The 18,218-nt window shown below is 41.7% G+C and overlaps 1 protein-coding gene across 1 annotated transcript in view; it reads left to right on the top strand.

The window, feature by feature from the left end:
* Nucleotides 1–17,732, top strand: part of CETP (cholesteryl ester transfer protein) — a 29,132-nt gene extending 11,400 nt beyond the window's left edge. The window contains exons 8-16 of the mRNA XM_075188971.1: nt 279–370; nt 2,520–2,699; nt 6,416–6,466; nt 8,620–8,772; nt 14,185–14,252; nt 14,393–14,435; nt 14,866–14,935; nt 16,583–16,668; nt 17,140–17,732. Coding sequence (XP_075045072.1) covers nt 279–370; nt 2,520–2,699; nt 6,416–6,466; nt 8,620–8,772; nt 14,185–14,252; nt 14,393–14,435; nt 14,866–14,935; nt 16,583–16,668; nt 17,140–17,214 — 818 coding nt within the window. The 3' untranslated portion in view covers nt 17,215–17,732. The remainder of the gene's footprint in view (nt 1–278; nt 371–2,519; nt 2,700–6,415; nt 6,467–8,619; nt 8,773–14,184; nt 14,253–14,392; nt 14,436–14,865; nt 14,936–16,582; nt 16,669–17,139) is intronic.
* Nucleotides 17,733–18,218: the final 486 nt, after the last annotated feature.

Below are 18,218 nucleotides of genomic sequence, written 5' to 3'. Positions count from 1 at the left end.
CTGCATTGTAAAATCCTTCCCTTCCTACTATCGCTTCTGCCTTCACATGATATGTTGAGAGCTGGGAGTCTGTGTTTGTTACTGGCTGCCATACTTGTCAGCCCTCCAGAGAGATTTTAAAAAGGATATAATAATTTGTAGGAGGACAGCTAAGAAAAATCAGTTGCATGCTTAGAAGGTACATAGCGTGCCATGTAAAGAAAAAAAATACCTATGTGGGATTGCTGCTTTAAATGCATAAATATTGCTTAGCAAATTATCCTCAAATTTCCTTGCAGAGAACTTCCTGAGTGATGGAGATATTGGAGTGAATATTGATATCACATCTTTTCCAGTTATAAAAGACAATTATATGGAATCCCATCACAAGGTCAGTGCAACAGCATGAAAGTCCATTATTCATATAAACTTCATGCATTTTGACTTATCTATAAACCACCGATGTGCCTGCACCATCCTTGTCTCTCCTACTCGCTTATCCTCAAGCGCTAGGTCAATGATGACTAATTGGGCCTGATTCATTAAGGAAAGTAAGGCAAAAAAGGAGTAAGATTTCTCCAGGACAAACCATGTTACAATGCAAGGGGGGTATATTAGTTTATTATTTTGCACATAAGATAAATACTGTCTGTTTTTTCATGTAGCACACAAATACTTGATAGCTTTATTTTTACACTGAAATTTAAAGTTGATCTAGGACATGCTCTACCCCAACTATAAATCTGTCCCCACATTTTAAATTTACCTCCCCCTCCAATGCAACATGGTTTTGCCAATGTGCAAAGTTACTCATTTTTGTGCTTTACTTTCCTTCATGAATCAGCCCCATTGTCTTCAGCATTTACCATGAAAATGCGTCAAGATGAAACCCTTACTACATTTTTCTTTCATGTTTTCTTTAACGATACTTTGGAGAACAACAATTCTCTTATATTTTAAAATTAATTTCGGTTTATAGCTCTCTCTGTCACAAGTTTGTACCCTCAAAAGTCTTGTGCCCCCCCCCCCTCCCAAATCCTTGCACCCTAAGCTGCAGCCTATTGGATAATCAGTCCCGGACTGGGAAAGATGAAAAGTCTCTTTTCACTGCACTGAGGGTTTTTTATATGTCATTCAATTTTGAGGAAGACTTTTTTTGATCGTTCTTAAATAGATGGAATGATATATAAAATTTAATGCAGAAATAAACTTTTTCTATTTTTTTTTTTTTTGTGGCACAGTTGTAATCATTCACTACCTTGTCCCATGTTTATGGTAGTTTTTGCGTTTGGTATAAGGAAGGTAACTCACACACTCTATTGTTAACCTCATTTAAGTTACTTATGAAGTTCAGGGCCTGATTCATTAAGGATCTTAACTTGAGAAACTTCTTATTTAAGTCTCCTGGACAAAACCATGTTACAATGCAAGGGGTGCAAATTAGTATTCTGTTTTGCACATAAGTTAAATACTGACTGTTTTTTCATGTAGCACACAAATATCAACTTTAAATTTCATTGTAAAAATAAGCTATCAAGTATTTGTGTGCTACATGAAAAAACAGTCAGTATTTAACATATGTGCAAAACAGAGAACTAATTTGCACCCCTTGCACTGTACCATGGTTTTGTCCAGGAGACTTAAATAAGAAACTACTTAATTTAAGATCCTTAATGAATCAGGCCCCAAATGTGGAAATATTAATTAGTTTACAAAAATGTGTTCATTATATTTTTTAACAAACATGTTATCGAGACCATTTTTAGGCTTGTACGGGCAGTAAGGTTCCCTTCAGTAGCCTTGTCTTTATCCTTTTTACTTACCAACATTGCAGTCATTCTACACAGCTGACAGTACCCTATAATAAGAAATAACATTTACATTGTTCATAATAAAATGTAAACAAAACACGCACATGTAAATTAAAGGGGACCTCCACATTCAGAGAATTCTATATGCCAGGCAGATCTTTTATCATCGCTGCTCTTAGATACGACAGATCTGCTGTGTAGACACAATTGTACTGAGTGCACACAGGGCCGGATTAAGGGAATGGAGGCCCCTGGGTTAAGGGGGCCTCCATTCCCCCGTGAGGGCCCCCCCCCCCCAGTGATCCGAGACTAAGGAGACTACAGCGCACCGGAGAAGGAGAAGGACCGCAGTGAAAGTGCTCAGCAGCACTGATCGCGCCCCCGCCCCCGACCGATCAATACTGCTGCTGAGTCCTTTCCAGGGCCCCCTGGATGCCATAGGCCCCTGGGCTGTAGCCCAGTTAGCCCTATGGTTAATCCGGCCCTGAGTGCACATGCTTGTACGTGTTATACCCAAGGGCACTTCAAATAAACAAATCTGACTGGACGATAGGATCCTCTGGAGCTGCCTCCCTCTATTATCAGCCATTGATGGCTAAAAAGTATGAAATCCACCAATACGTAGGTTCTAGAAGCTGCCAATAGATGTTAATCATGGAATACGTGAAAGTGGTTTGTCGTCAGCTGATCATGATCTCATTCAAAGAGAACTGTGTGTTTCTCCCTCAGGGACTCCTGGCCTATAAGAACCTCACTGTTCATTATAACAGTTCCACCTTCTCCCCTTCCCTGTTAACAGACAACAGGATGCTCTACTTCTGGTTCTCTGAACATGTTCTGGACTCGCTAGTGTTGGCCTATTTCCTGGATGAGCGTTTGGTCCTGACGCTCACAGGAGCTGAACTGACGGTAAGATCAAGGCTAGAACCACAGACCCGTGTTACAGACCCACATTTTTAGATAAAGTACCTACAATGGGGTGGGGGGTCCCTATAATGAGGCGACCTATTTTTGTGCTGGTAAAATATATGGGATGAATTAAAAAAAATAACAATTGTGCCATAATTGTATAAATTAGTGATTTTTTCAGTTTGCTAATGATCAAAGTGAAATTAGTTTTATTTAATAGTGCACAATATTCATATACAAATATTTATAGTGTTTTGTTTCTTAGGGCACGATTTCAGTTGCCTCTTCAGGCATCTTAATTACTAAGTAGGTACATATTTATCATATATAAAACAATTGGCACTCGTTAATTGGTAAACATATATACACATGGAGCTTCTAAGGAAACATTTAGAAGGATAAGCTATGTTTACTTAGTCTTATCTGTCTACAACCCTGTTATCTAAGAGGCTCCTCAAAGCCTGTTCAGTATGTCAACCATATATATTTGCAGTCAGGGCCGGACTGGGACTAAAAATCAGCCCTGGCATTTAAAGCACACAGGCCTTCGTGTTGTGGGCTCCATGCACTATATTGTTGCACACTGATGCTGGGGCAGTGCACGTTGCTGGTGCAATACAACATGATGTAGTATGAGTGTGTGTGTGTGGGGGGGTATTTATTTCTCCTTATGACCCTCAATATTACATTGTTAGCACCCCAATTACATCAATAAATACCATGACAATGCGTTATTAGTACCCAAATTACAGCAATAAATAACCCCCCACACACACTCATACTACATCGATACCCCCCCCACATTACAGCAATTGGCATCACCCCCCACATTACAGCAATCGGCATCACCCCCCACATTACAGCAACCAGCATCACCCCCACATTACAGCAATCGGCATCACCCTCCACATTACAGCGTCCAGCATCACCCCCCACATTACAGCGTCCAGCATCACCTCCGCACATTACAGCGTCCAGCATCACCTCCCCACATTACAGCGTCCAGCATCACCTCCCCACATTACAGCGTCCAGCATCACCTCCCCACATTACAGCGTCCAGCATCACCTCCCCACATTACAGCGTCCAGCATCACCCCCCACATTACAGCAAACGGCATCACCCCCCCACATTACAGCAACCGGCATCACCCCCCCCCCCACATTACAGCGTCCAGCGTCACCCCCCACATTATAGCAATACCCTCTCCTACTTATTAGCAATACTAGCACCAAACACACTACAACAGTGCCACCACCACGCCACCCCATACTACAGCAATACCACCAATTATACAGGCGCCACTGTAGAAAACCAATGTTTTGCTTTTTTCAAATCTCCCACAAAATAGCAACAACGAACAGAGTACTTACACACATATAGGTAACAGGTACCCTTTTCCCTCAATTAAATAGTAATGGCAGAATTTTCATGAATCATTCCACATGAAATAAAACTAACATATATCTAAAAAAAACATAACTATTGAATGATCATTTGAACCCACTTCCGCATTAAAAGTTTTTCCATCTACAGCAAAATGTCAGAGAAAAATATATTTTTTTACTACAGTAACTGGATATGCGTCTTTTCTATTCATTTTAAATAACACAGTATATAACTTAAGGGGGATATAGGAGGTGGATGAGAGATAATTGGATGTAATCCATCAGTTTGATTAGATAGGAAACATTTAGATTATTTACCTGGAGAGGTCTACCCCTTTGAGTCACAGGCAGGGCTGACAAGAGGAATTTTGGGCCCGATACAGCATCTTCTCTTGGCTCCCATCATATTCAACAATGAAAGACTTGCCTTTGGCAGAAGTTCATATGATGCCACACCGTAGGGTGCCCAGTTCATATTATGCCACATCGTAGTACCCCATGGTCATATTATGCCACATAGTATTACCCTCAATCCATATTTGGTCATGCAGAAGTGCCCACAAACCATATTATGGCATAGTAGTGCCCCCAAAACATATACCATACAGTAGTGTCCCCAAATCATATTATGTCACAACAGTGCCTTTAAGTCATATTATGCCACAATAGTGCCGCTAAATAACATTTTGCCATAGTAGTGCCCCTAAATCATTAGTAGTGCCCAGACAAAAACTCATTCACAAATAAAAATTGGTACAGCATATCAGATACTGAGTGTGAGTCCCAAGAGCAGCTTAATACATCATTTACAATGCAAACAAAATAGATATATTGACACAATCACAGATAAAATTTATGACAAGCAATTTTTTTTCCTCTTAATTAAAAATCTCTGTACAGATAAATATGCAACAAACATTACAGCGCAATAATGAGCAATACATAGGGGCATATTCAATTGTAGGCGGGATCGCCAAAAAATCCCGCCGCGGAAAAACTAATACATGTAATATGGTAATTTGTAGCTGGATTTCAGCTCGCGGCTAAGGGAGCTGCGAGCTGAAATCCAGCGAGTAAATTACCGTATTACATGTTTTTCCGCGCACGATTACCGATATTACGGATTTTCGCCAATCCCGCGGACAATTGAATATGCCCCATAGTGTTAAACATTAGTGAATACCCTGTAGTGTCCCCAGTTCAAGAAAGGATGGTTAAAAAGCGCCCACTTCCCCTTCGGCTCTCTCACCCCCTCTCCCAGCGCCCACTTCCCCTTCGGCTCTCTCACCCCCTCTCCCAGCGCCCACTTCCCCTTCGGCTCTCACACCCCCTCTCCCAGCGCCCACTTCCCCTTCGGCTCTCACACCCCCTCTCCCAGCGCCCACTTCCCCTTCGGCTCTCTCACCCCCTCTCCCAGCGCCCACTTCCCCTTCGGCTCTCTCAGCCCCTCTCCCAGCGCCCACTTCCCCTTCGGCTCTCTCAGCCCCTCTCCCAGCGCCCACTTCCCCTTCGGCTCTCTCAGCCCCTCTCCCAGCGCCCACTTTCCCTTCGGCTCTCTCAGCCCCTCTCCCAGCGCCCACTTCCCCTTCGGCTCTCTCACCCCCTCTCCCAGCGCCCACTTCCCCTTCGGCTCTCTCACCCCCTCTCCCAGCGCCCACTTCCCCTTCGGCTCTCTCACCCCCTCTCCCAGCGCCCACTTCCCCTTCGGCTCTCTCACCCCCTCTCCCAGCGCCCACTTCCCTTTCGGCTCTCTCACCCCCTCTCCCAGCGCCCATTTCCCCTTCGGCTCTCTCACCCCCTCTCCCAGCGCCCACTTCCCTTTCGGCTCTCTCACCCCCTCTCCCAGCGCCCACTTCCCCTTTGGCTCTCTCACCCCCTTCCCCTTTGGCTCTCTCACCCCCTCTCCCAGCGCCCCCTAAGCCCTGGCTCTCTCACCCCTCACAGCACCCCTTCCCCTTTGGCTCTCTCACCGCCTTTCCCAGCACCCCCTACCACCTGGCTCTCTCACCCCTCGTGGCACCCCAGCGACCAGCCCCCCCCCCCGAAAATCGCGGCACCCCCGTGACCCCCTCTTCAGAGAAGGGAAAAAAAAGAAAACTCACCAGTGTCACAGTATAATGGGGGATGGAGTTTAGGAGCGCGCAACAGAGGTGGCTGGTTCCCGGGGAGGAACCAGCCACCAGGTAGACAGGAGGAGTCGGGCCGGCCCATCCAAACATCGGCCCTTCTGGCATTTGCCAGAGGTGCCAGATGGCCAGTCCGGCCCTGTTTGCAGTGAACACATGAAATAATTGGCAATCACCTGACATGTGATCTATCTGTGCTTAGGATATCCTGGAGGATGATAATACAGAATCACACCAGCAAATCATAAAGGAGGTAACCTGCAGAATACGTGTCAACAGTACTGATAACTTGTATGTATGTGTCTGTATCATTGTTAAATATACAGTAAATTTCAGGCCATAAGATGTACTATTTGCCCGGAAAGTCAGCAAAAAAAGTTTCCTGAATTTAATGGTCTCTCTAGGCTGTACCCCTTCATTTGAAACCAATGTAAATAGTGTATAATCATTAGAGATGCTCAGGCTCAGTTCCTCGAGAACCGAACACACCCGAACTTACTCTTGCGCACCCTCGGAATCGAAAATGAGGCAAAACGTCATTGTTACAGCGTCGGATCTTGGGTCTTGCAAGTTTTGAATTCCTTTTTAAGATCCAACATAACGGGGGAGTGGGAGGGCGGGTGGACCCCCATTTTTCTTTTCTGCCACTGCTGTGTGCCAATGTGTCCTAGATGTGCTAGGAACTGTGGTGTGTCTGTGTCATTGCTCTGTCGCTTACCATCCAGCCGGGTCGCTGCAGTATTTGTCCAAAAGTGTATGAAAATAATATTGTGACCTGTGAGGTGGTCAAAATTGACTGCAAACGACTTGAAATTAGTGTTATTGAGGTTAATAATAATGTAGGATCAAAAAAAGAGCAAAATTATGTGATTTTAATATATTTTAGCATTTTTCCTAAAAAAATCCAAAACCAAAACACAAAGCTAATCCAGATCCAAAACCAAAACCAGTTCACGGGGGTTAGTAAGCATCTCTAATAATCATAGCCGGTCTCTGCTCAGTTCCTATAGTCACACATGTCCCCTCTCTGTCCAGCACCTATAGTCACACATGCCCCCTCTCTGCCCAGCACCTATAGTCACACATGTCCCCTCTCTGCCCAGCACCTATAGTCACACATGCCCCCTCTCTGCCCAGCACCTATAGTCACACATGCCCCCTCTCTGCCCAGCACCTTTAGTCACACATGCCCCTTCTCTGCTCAGTTCCTATAGTCACACATGTCCCCTCTCTGTCCAGCACCTATAGTCACACATGTCCCCTCTCTGCCCAGCACCTATAGTCACACATGCCCCCTCTCTGCCCAGCACCTTTAGTCACACATGCCCCCTCTCTGCCCAGCACCTAGTCACACATGTCCCCTCACTGCCCAGCACCTATAGTCACACATGTCCCCTCTCTGCCCAGCACCTATAGTCACACATGCCCCCTCTCTGCTCAGTTCCTATAGTCACACATGTCCCCTCTCTGCCCAGCACCTATAGTCACACATGCCCCCTCTCTGCCCAGCACCTATAGTCACACATGCCCCCTCTCTGCCCAGCACCTATAGTCACACATGCCCCCTCTCTGCCCAGCACCTATAGTCACACATGCCCCTTCTCTGCTCATTTCCTATAGTTACACATGCCCCCTCTCTGCCCAGCACCTATAGTCACACATGCCCCCTCTCTGCCCAGCACCTATAGTCACACATGCCCCCTCTCTGCCCAGCACCTATAGTCACACATGTCCCCTCTCTGCCCAGCACCTATAGTCACACATGCCCCTTCTCTGCTCATTTCCTATAGTCACACATGTCCCCTCTCTGCCCAGCACCTAGTCACACATGTCCCCTCTCTGCCCAGCACCTAGTCACACATGTCCCCTCTCTGCCCAGCACCTATAGTCACACATGTCCCCTCTCTGCCCAGCACCTAGTCACACATGCCCCCTCTCCAGCACACCTTCTTCTTACCCTCTTCTCCACTGCACAGCACACAGAATGGGTAGACCTCCAGCAGCCCGCCGGCACTGAGTACCATGTGACCACTGCAGTCACATGACCTGTACACCTGGCGTCTGAAGGTGAAAAAGTACTTTAAAAAAAAAAACAAAAACCGGGTCCCCTAGGAAGGTCCGGGCCAGGGTATTTTGTACCAGCGGATCTATCCCTTAAAGTTGGAACAGTTAGGAGGTATGGATTGGCCATGGTTGATTGTAGATGGGGACTTGACTAACCCTGTAAGATATACATAGGCCATATATATATATATATATATATATATATATATATATATATATATATATATATATATTCTGTTTTGGTGATTTAAATTAAGTTACAGATACTTAGATATATCTGCATTATACACTCCACAGAACCATTTCATTTGCACTAATCATTGTGTTTGCTCCATATTAAAGATCCTGCATAAACTTCCAGTGAACCAAACCGTTGCAAAAGTGTGGAGCCTCGCCCCTCCTCGAATCAAAATCAACCTTAATGGGACAATTGTTACCTCATCTGTAGCCGTCCAAATAAACACGTCTTCCTCAGCAGAATTATATTTCGAAATGGTAAGTTAATCTGATATATTCTGTACCTGACTAAACAACATATATATGTTTTACCAGGAAATGAATCAGTCTCAGTTCTTCATTTTTAGAATATAAATCCTGCTGCTGGTTAAACATGATATAAGCTTAACGAGGCAAATTGCTCCAAGTGGTGTTACTGCACCTGTAGCTTACAGTGGAAGCAGCCATGTTGTAGGCGGAGCCCCATATTCATGAGGATGCAGCCTATCAATCAGTGGGTTCCTAGTGAATTTATTGGGTGAATATTGGATCATTCCTGAGAATGGTTGCCTCCGCACTTTAACACTAAAATATTACAAATTTAATTTATAAATCATCATGTTAGAGGTACAATTTTATTGTTCAATGCAAGAAAAACAGTATTTATTTTAAGCTTTCTATTCTATTACAAAAAAGAGGGTTATTGTCAGCATTAACCCTTAATTGACTTGATTTGCTTTAAACCTTATTGTCAAGACGAAGGAAAATATTTTGAAAACATAATGGGCCTGATTCATTAAGGAAAAGAAAGTACAAACAAAGCTATCAAGTTTTTTTGCGCTACATGAAAAAACAGCCAGTATTTAACTTATGTGCAAAATAATAAACTAATTTGCACCCCTTGCTTTATAACATGGTTTTGTCTAGGAGAAAACGTACTCAATTTTTTTGCCTTACTTTTTTTTACTATCAAATTCTCAATAGCTTTATTTGTACACTGAAACTTAAAGTTGATCTACAACAGTATTGGCTAACCTGTGGCACACCAGTGTTGTGAAACTGCAACTCCCAGCATACTCTTCCAGCAATAAGCTGCTATATATTAACAAATCATGCTGGGGCTTGTAGTTTCACAACACCTGGAGTGTCACAGATTAGCCAACACTGATCTAGAACATGCCTTACCCCAACTATAAATCTGTCCCCAAATTTTAAATGTAACTCCTCCTCCAATGCAACATGGTTTTGCCAAGGTGCAAAGTTACTCATTTTTTTTTATTTTTTTTGCTTTACTTTCCTTAATGAATCAGACCCATGGGGTAAATGTATCAAGCTGAGAGTTTTCCAGCGGGTTTGAAAAACCAATCAGATTCTAGCTATCATTAATTTAGTACATTCTACAAAATGATAGCTAGAATCTGATTGGTTGCTATAGGCAACATCTCCACTTTTCAAACCCACTGGAAAACTCTCAGCTTGATACATTTACCCCATGGTGTAGAAAATGGAAACAGCAAATAAATATGTCTATCCACTGATTGATGTATAATAACTAACATCACACAGCTTGATTTCTTTACAACTGCAATATTTAAGAACAATCAATCACTAATAGCGCCTTATTATAACGCAGTGCAACATTGTATCTACAAACAGTGGATTCTGATACATTCCGAACAATTTAATTTGACTCAGTAATAAGAGTCCATCTAGTTGGTTTAAATGCTATGACATCACGAGCCATTTGATTTAATTCAGTGGATGCTATTAACAAGTCAGTGTACTGATGACATACTCTACAGGCAATTTAGGAAGGGACTATCAATTTGTTGCACCGTGAAATATATATATATATATATATATATATATATATATATATATATATATCTAGTGTTGAAACTGAAAAAATAAAAATGAGCAAATCTATCTACTGATTAATGTATAATTGCTAACATCATACAAATTGGTATCTTTACAATGATAGGGCCATATGCTGAGTTAGGAGCAGAGCAGAAAAAGGGAGTAAATTTTCACCGTGGCAAAACCATGTTGCATTGTAAATTTAAAATGTGGAGACAGATTTATAGTTGGGGTAGGGCATGTCCTAGATCAACTTAAATTTCAGTGGAAAAATTAAACTATCAAGTATTTGCGTGCTACATGAAAAAACAGCCAGTATTTTTCTTGCACGCCAAAAAATAAATGAATATCTTAATTTGCATTGTAACATGGTTTGTCCAAGGTAGAATGTACTCCTTTTTTTCAGCATAAGGCCCTATTATTGTAAAGATACCAAGTTGTATGATGTTGCCTATAGCAACCAATCATATTCTAGTTATCATTTAATACATTCTACAAAATGACAGCTAGAATCTGATTGGTTGCCATAGGCAACATCTCCACTTTTTCAAAGTTTAGTAAACATACCCAAGAGTCAATTCCTTTATTTCATCAGCTTCAGTATACCAACTATTTCAAGATAAAACATAAAGACACTAATTATCTATGTACTTATCTGACCATTATATACAGTTCGCCATGTGGAAAATAATGAGTTGGAAAATAAAACTGAACTACTTTGATGAATTATTGAAATTTCAATGAGCAGGAATTTAAACTACTCTGGTCTGATTTTGCAAACTGACCAATTCATGCTTTGGACAATTTTGTAAGGTAAAAACCTGTTACATGTTACATGATACTCCAACTATTCAGTAAAATAGCACAATTAAAGGCCACAGCCTGATTATACTCGCTCAACTCATTTTAAAATATTTTAATATTTCGCTTTTTCCTTTTTAAACTATTTCTATGGATACGTACTAAAAGTTAAGTTTTGTTATAGTATTAATGTTTGGACTATATGTGGATTTAAATATCAGTTCCTGAAAAAAGATGTCAATTCTAGCTCTGAAGGAGTGTCTCTTATAATAGTAGTACTATTTCTTTCTCCTTTCATTAAATGTCCCAGAAGGGTTAAAATCACAGAGCAATCAGGATTTTGAATGCATTGACCAAATCTTGGTAATAGTCCTTAGATCTCAGCAGTGCCGTAACTAGACATTTTGGTGCCCTGGGCGAGACATGGCACCGGCGCCCCCCATCTAAGTGGGAGTGGCATTTGACAAGTGGGTGTGGCCAACCTAATGTGGGTGTGTTTAGCACTTTACTGAAAGAATTTGTTTGTGTATATATATATATATATACACATATCTGCACCACCCTAGTTACGGCTCTGTGTTGTCGGCAGTAATGATTTTTAATGCAAATTTTTTTTCTTTCGTTACACATGGACAACATGTATAGGTGCTCTGCAATTCATGCACACAAACCATCTTTGTAAATCATTTCATCCTTATTAAAATCATGTTAAATCTTTCAAACAAATATAATATTAATATGCTTCTTTACTTTGCTGAGGATTCTAGTATGAGACAAATTAATATGATTTTAGTTAAAATAGCAGAAATGTAAATATATTCACCATCCATCACATAGTCCTCATGAGGAAAATCCTGAATATACAGTACTTAATTAGCTAAGTAGCAGCTGGTGTTAAATTGGATGAAACCAGCATCTTCTAAGGGGCATTGTTATTCCTCCAGTGTTGACCTTTTGTCTTAATCAATAATATTTGGAACCATCTGTCCAGAAATTATTTTGTGGAGTTTAAAAATGAAAAAATACATTGACTATTCAACAGCTTCACTTTCTGGTGTGTTCAACTGCCTATTAGAATTGCGGTCACAATATATTAGCGTTTCACATTAGTCATAGGTAAAACAGTTCCAGTGATACTTCTTTTTAATCCCCTCTATATTATTAAGAGCCTGGATTTACTCCTCCAGAATCCAGAAACAGATTAGTAGAGAAGGCAGACATAATTAGAAGCCAAAGGGAATCATGCAACATTTTAAGATGTATTTTACAGAAGCACCTAATAGATACATGGAATATATTTCTAATAGACGATGTGGAGACACGGGAGGGGACAAACAGCAAACCTGGAGGAGAGTGCAGACAGGACGCAGCGGAGCCTTTCACTCAAGATGTGCCTTTGACTTCCGCAGTGGAACGCATATGCGTTCCACAGACAGGAAGTCAAAGGCACATCTTGAGTGAAAGGCCCGCACCACCCTAGTTACGGCTCTGGATCTCAGCCAAATCACAGAATCCTGAATTCGACTCATTACCATTACTAATATACAGTATATGAAACTCTTGACAATTTTTATTAAGCCCAATTTAAAAAATATTTCCATTAAAAGTGGCCATAAAAGGTTTCAGTAAAAATTGTTTGATAGGAGGAGGATGTTAATTTATGGGTTGGGTCCACATACCTGAGTTGCCAAGTAATTTAGGGTGAATCGAAATTATTCTCTTTACAAATCAACTCTCTACTTGTATACTCCCAACTAAAAAAAATAATTATTATTAATATTTTAATATTACATAAATGTTCCCAACTTCGAATATCAACATCATACTTAACAATAATTAAAGGGTAATGCACAAATAATTAGAAATAAAAACTGAACAGTGGGCTGCACAGCTAATTCACATATATAATCTGTAATAAATATCGGATTTATTTGAACTGTCTTATAACAGTGCCCAGTAGTAAGAGAGTAATTTCATGGCATAACAATGGTTCTTGCTGCTGTTATAGAAGGTGGAGTTCAGACCATGAGGTGTAGAGTCATGGTTTCTTATCTACAAGGATTACTCTAGACGAGAGGTGTCCAAGTTCAGTCCTCAAGGGCTATGAACAGGTCATGTTTTCAGGATTTCTTTAATCATGCACAGGTGAGATAATCTATTGGGCTGGGTCAGTAATTATCCCACCTGTTTCTATAGACAGAAATCCTAAAAACATGACCTGTTGATAGCCCTTGAGGACTGAACTTGGACACCTCTGCTCTAGACACATGAACCCTGAATTTTGTGGCCTTGTCCTATACAACTAGACAGACTGCTGCTCTCAGGGTCGTAACTAGGGCTGTGCGATAGGGGGCGAGCGCCCAGGGCGCAACGCTGAAGGGGGATGCAGTTTAGGAATAGTTTAGGCTAACTTGGTTAAAATTGAGGGCTAGGGGGGCGGCATTTGTATTTCTCGCCCCAGGCACTAGATTTCTAAGTTACGGCTCTGGCTGCTCTATCTGGGTTATCTGGGTTCTCCACCTTCTCACATACAATACTGCCATAAAACAGATGCTGACTTACTTTTCCTACCATCCAAAGCGGTTGTAGAGTTGCTTGATGAGCCGATTAGGCAGGACGCCCCTACTCTGTTCCTTGGGGTATATTGTGGTTCAGTATTGGACCCACACAGAATGGAAATGTCCTCATGTTAAGCTTAAAACAATTAAACAATGCATGGCCACCAGTCAACGGCCAAGCACGTGACCAGTCAGTGTCATGATGTAAGGAGGGGAATGGAGGTAAGCGGAACGCCACAGACTGAGAGATGTATAGCTGATGGAACAGGTTACTCCAACAGCACAGAGAAGTGAGGTCAGGCTACTATCAAGTAAGTGCAGGAGATCAGTGGTGTCAAACGCACCTCTGTATGAAACAAAAATGAAAGAAAGAAACATAGATCTAAATGAGATTTTTTTTTTAGAAACACAATAATGTGTTAAATTCTGCTTTATGTAATGAAAACATCGTCCATATTTAATTCTATTGCAGGAAACTGTTACCACAATCCACGCCTCCTATGCAGACAAGAAACTTATGTTACACCCAACTGATTCCATGTGAGTTTGAGTGATAGGTAACACATCAATCTGTACCTGCTTGTTATTTTACAACGAGGATTTAATGGAGTTACCGTTTTATGAACTATTTGCCAGAGAATCCACACGTAATAACACTATTATTTATTTCTCCCTATCAGAGTTCACATTAAAGACTTTAGAAGCTCCTTGTCCGTTTCTCTGGTAAGTACACAAGAAACAAAGCACACAAACCAGACCTATAAAGTGCAGCTTCAAACAAGTATTATTGTTTGTTACTACAAATAACACACTGTAAATGTAAAGGTTAAAACAATTAAAATGTATACGAAAGGTGAAGCTAAATCCGCTGTTTAGTGTGACTCTCAGCTTCGTGATGATGAAGTATTTCTTGACCATGCGTCAGAAAATGCAAAAGAAATCAATGGTGGAGAAGCCTTCAATAGTATCGGACACCATGACCCTGACCCTTCACACTTCAGACATGACTAGAGAATATGCCACACTTATATACAATCATACTTGTATTAGGTTCTAGCTCTCAGCACAGGAATAGGAAGCTGTTAGTTACTGTCCAGGAAACATGTAGCATGTGTAAAATAATTCAGACCTTATAACGCAGACTTTTCTACAGAGCGAGGAATCGGTGAAGCAATTTCTGCAAAGGACGGTGTCTGAGTTTGGGATTCCAGTTGTTATAAAACGTGAGTATGTGTATTATGTTAGTGACAGGGAGGGCATAAAAATAGAACATGCTTTGTTGGGGAGTAGGGCATGATCTGCTATCCCCAAACTGCAAACAAAGCACTGGATCATGCAGCAGTAATCCCACCTACCATTGTATTTAGGTCTGACAAGAGGATTCCCATCTCCAGTGCAGCTGGTTTTAATGCCCTAAGTGTGCAGCCTCTACAATAGCCGCTGCTGTCCGCACAGACTAGGGGATGTGACCACGTCCAGGCTGCCCGCAGCTTCGACAAAAGCCTGTCCTGTGTCTGCAGTCTAGATAGGCGTGTCCCCACAGACCAATAGGAAGCTATCGGTCTGTGCAGACACTTTCCCAGCACCCAAAGTCCAGTTCTGATGGGGCCACGGGTGGAGCCCCATCCTCCCCCCAACTAGCCACTATTGGCTCCCCAGGGGAGATCAGGCCCAGGTACTTTGTACCTGCCCCCCGCTCTTGGGGGCATATAAATAAGTGGTGTAGCATGTAAATACGTCAGCCACTGGAGCGGTAAAAAGTTGGTAATGTAGGACAAAAAAAGAAAAAAATTAACTAATGGACCAAAAGTGTTAGTAGGCAGAACCTTAAAGGACATTTTTACTTTTTTCTGCATGAATATTCCTATCACAGACCTCATAACTGCAAATAGGCTGCAAGGGGCAGCACAGTGGCTTAGTGGTTAGTACTTCTGCCTCATAGCACTGGGGTCATGAGTTCAATTCCTGACCATAGCCTTATCTGTGTGGAGTTTGTATGTTCTCCCCGTGTTTGTGTGGGTTTCCTCCCACAATCCAAAAACATACTAGTAGGTTATTGGCTATCAAAATGGATCCTAGTCTCTCTCTCTGTCTGTGTGTGTGTGTCTGTGTATGTTAGGGAATATAGATTGTAAGCTCCAATGGAGCAGGAACTGATTTGAGTGAGTTCTCTGTACAGCGCTATGGAATCAGTGGCGCTATATAAATAAATGGTGATGATGATGGTAATGAAGGATACATTTAAAAAAATGCCATGGAGGCGTGCATGTGTGCATACTTAAGGCACAATAATATGCACAGCACATCTGCAGTAGCTGTAAGTTAGGTGTCCTGTTTAGACCACATTTGCTGAGAAACAGAGAAGAAAGGTAAATTAGGATGTTTAGTAAAAGTTGCAGGAGAACAAATAAATCCTACTCGCCAGAGGGGAGGTCAAGTGGCAACTGAGGGGGAGCTGTGGCACTACAATTCGCAGTGCTCATGGAGATCAGGCTAAGCCAGGGTTTCCCAAACCCAGTCCTCAGGGCTCCCTAACAGTGCAGGTTTTCCATATCTCCTTGCTGGAGCACAGGTGTATGCATTACTGACTGACACATTGTAACAGATCCACAGGTGGTCCTAATTATATCACATGTGATCCAGAAAACCTGCACTGTTGGGGAGCCCTGAAGACTGGGTTTGGGAAACCCTGGGTTAAGCAATTTATACAATAGGGAGAAGTACAATAACATCCAAACAGTGTCCGCTTCTGTGGGAAAGGTTTCAGTTAAGTTAGTGGCTGAGGTGGCCAGGAATCAGATCTGCGCTTACATTGATTCTCTATATTACAGGTCATTATTTTACAATTAAAACACTGATTTTCTTTGCAGGTTTGGAGCCAGCTCTGACATCATTGATGAACAGTAAAGGACTTAATTTATTTGAAATTATAAATCCTGAAATAATACCACACGAGGTAAAGAAAATTTCATACATGGTGCTTTGGATGGAACCAATATTTTCTTAATGGGGATGTTTACGCTCCACAGCGCCACCTACTTCAATATAACCTCACATATAGGACATAGAAAGGTCCCCCTCACTGTTACCTGGACCTGAGAGCCAACTTGCAATAAAGGACACACTCCAGCCATAGCTCTGCAGGGAAATTTAGCGCAGTTCAGTCCTAGCTGGTACTTCAGGTAACGGTTCCTAGAGCAGATGGGGGTTGGGGCAACCTATATACTATACATGGGGTATGCACATTTAAAGAGGAAGTGGACGTCCAAGTATTATACTGGATTGTGATTGGAGCTTTACTGCAAGTGGGCGTGGCCTAATAAGTTCAAGTTAGCGGCACTCGCAATGCACAATACATCACATAACCTATAACCTCCGTGGCTCAATGTACTTATATCACATGAAATTATTTTATTCTTTCCTTTAGGGTTATTTAGTAGTCCAGTTGGATTTTGGATTTCCTCATCATTTGCTTGTGGATTTCCTGAAGAAGACCCTGTAGAAGATTAAGTAAAGCAGCGAAAAAACCAAAGCGTTGCCCAGCATCACAAGACTTTGGAGTTCAAAGTAAAAAATGTATCATTAAAGTATATCATTAAACTGTGTCAAATGACTGGATAGCATATGGCGAACTTAAAACCAACAGTCTCTGCTCATTTTCATGGGATGGAAATCTAAAAAGCAGCTGTGTGCTGAGTTTCATCAGCTGTTTGACCTTGCTGGATGGCAATATAGGACTGTAGATTATATTATTGTAAACTTACCCGGAAGACTGTAGCATTTCGTAGAAGGACATCACATCACTTCTGCTCTATATTCTTAAAAGATGGGGTGGTAGAAATATACCATTACATAGTATCTCAGCATGTTCAGAAGTTTGTTTAGCGAGGTAAGAGATAATTCTGACCTCTACCAACCTGCGGCTTGCTGGCTCCTGCATGTGCAGTGCACTGGAAAGCATAGATTTGTTGTTCAAACCCAATTGTGCACACGTACCACTTAAATAAAGACAAAATACTGCTAAGTAGTCACCAGTTCTATTAAATTGTATACAAAGAGGAGTCGGCTGCTTCTTTCACAAGGTCCTCTACCAACAAATAGACCTACAAAAAACATATAAACCAGAAAAGAGAGCACATAGCAGATCATAAAATTCAGATAAACTATTTGAAGTAATACTTGTACAAAAAATCACAAATAGGCCGGCTTATCTGAAATTGCTGTGTAGGAGTCTTTATCCCTCAATTGCCACTCTCGGTGACTTTTGAAAATGTCATTCAGTCTGCTATCGGATCTGCAATATAACCACACACCAATCAAATACCAAAATAACAGGCCCAATGTGCAGTAAGTTCTTTTTATTCCTTTTATTCCTCATAAAAAACACAAGTTAAAACCTGTACATTCACAGAAACATAATTTGCTTATCTGATCGGAACAATCCTATCCGTGAGAAGATCACAACTGTTACAGCTATCAGGTTTGGAAAAGAGCTCTACGCAGTGT

The sequence above is a fragment of the Mixophyes fleayi genome, chromosome 10 (genome assembly GCF_038048845.1).
Source record: "Mixophyes fleayi isolate aMixFle1 chromosome 10, aMixFle1.hap1, whole genome shotgun sequence".
NCBI lineage: Eukaryota > Metazoa > Chordata > Amphibia > Anura > Limnodynastidae > Mixophyes > Mixophyes fleayi.
The sequence above is the reverse complement of the archived record's forward strand: the minus strand, read 5'-3'. Positions and strand labels throughout refer to the sequence as shown.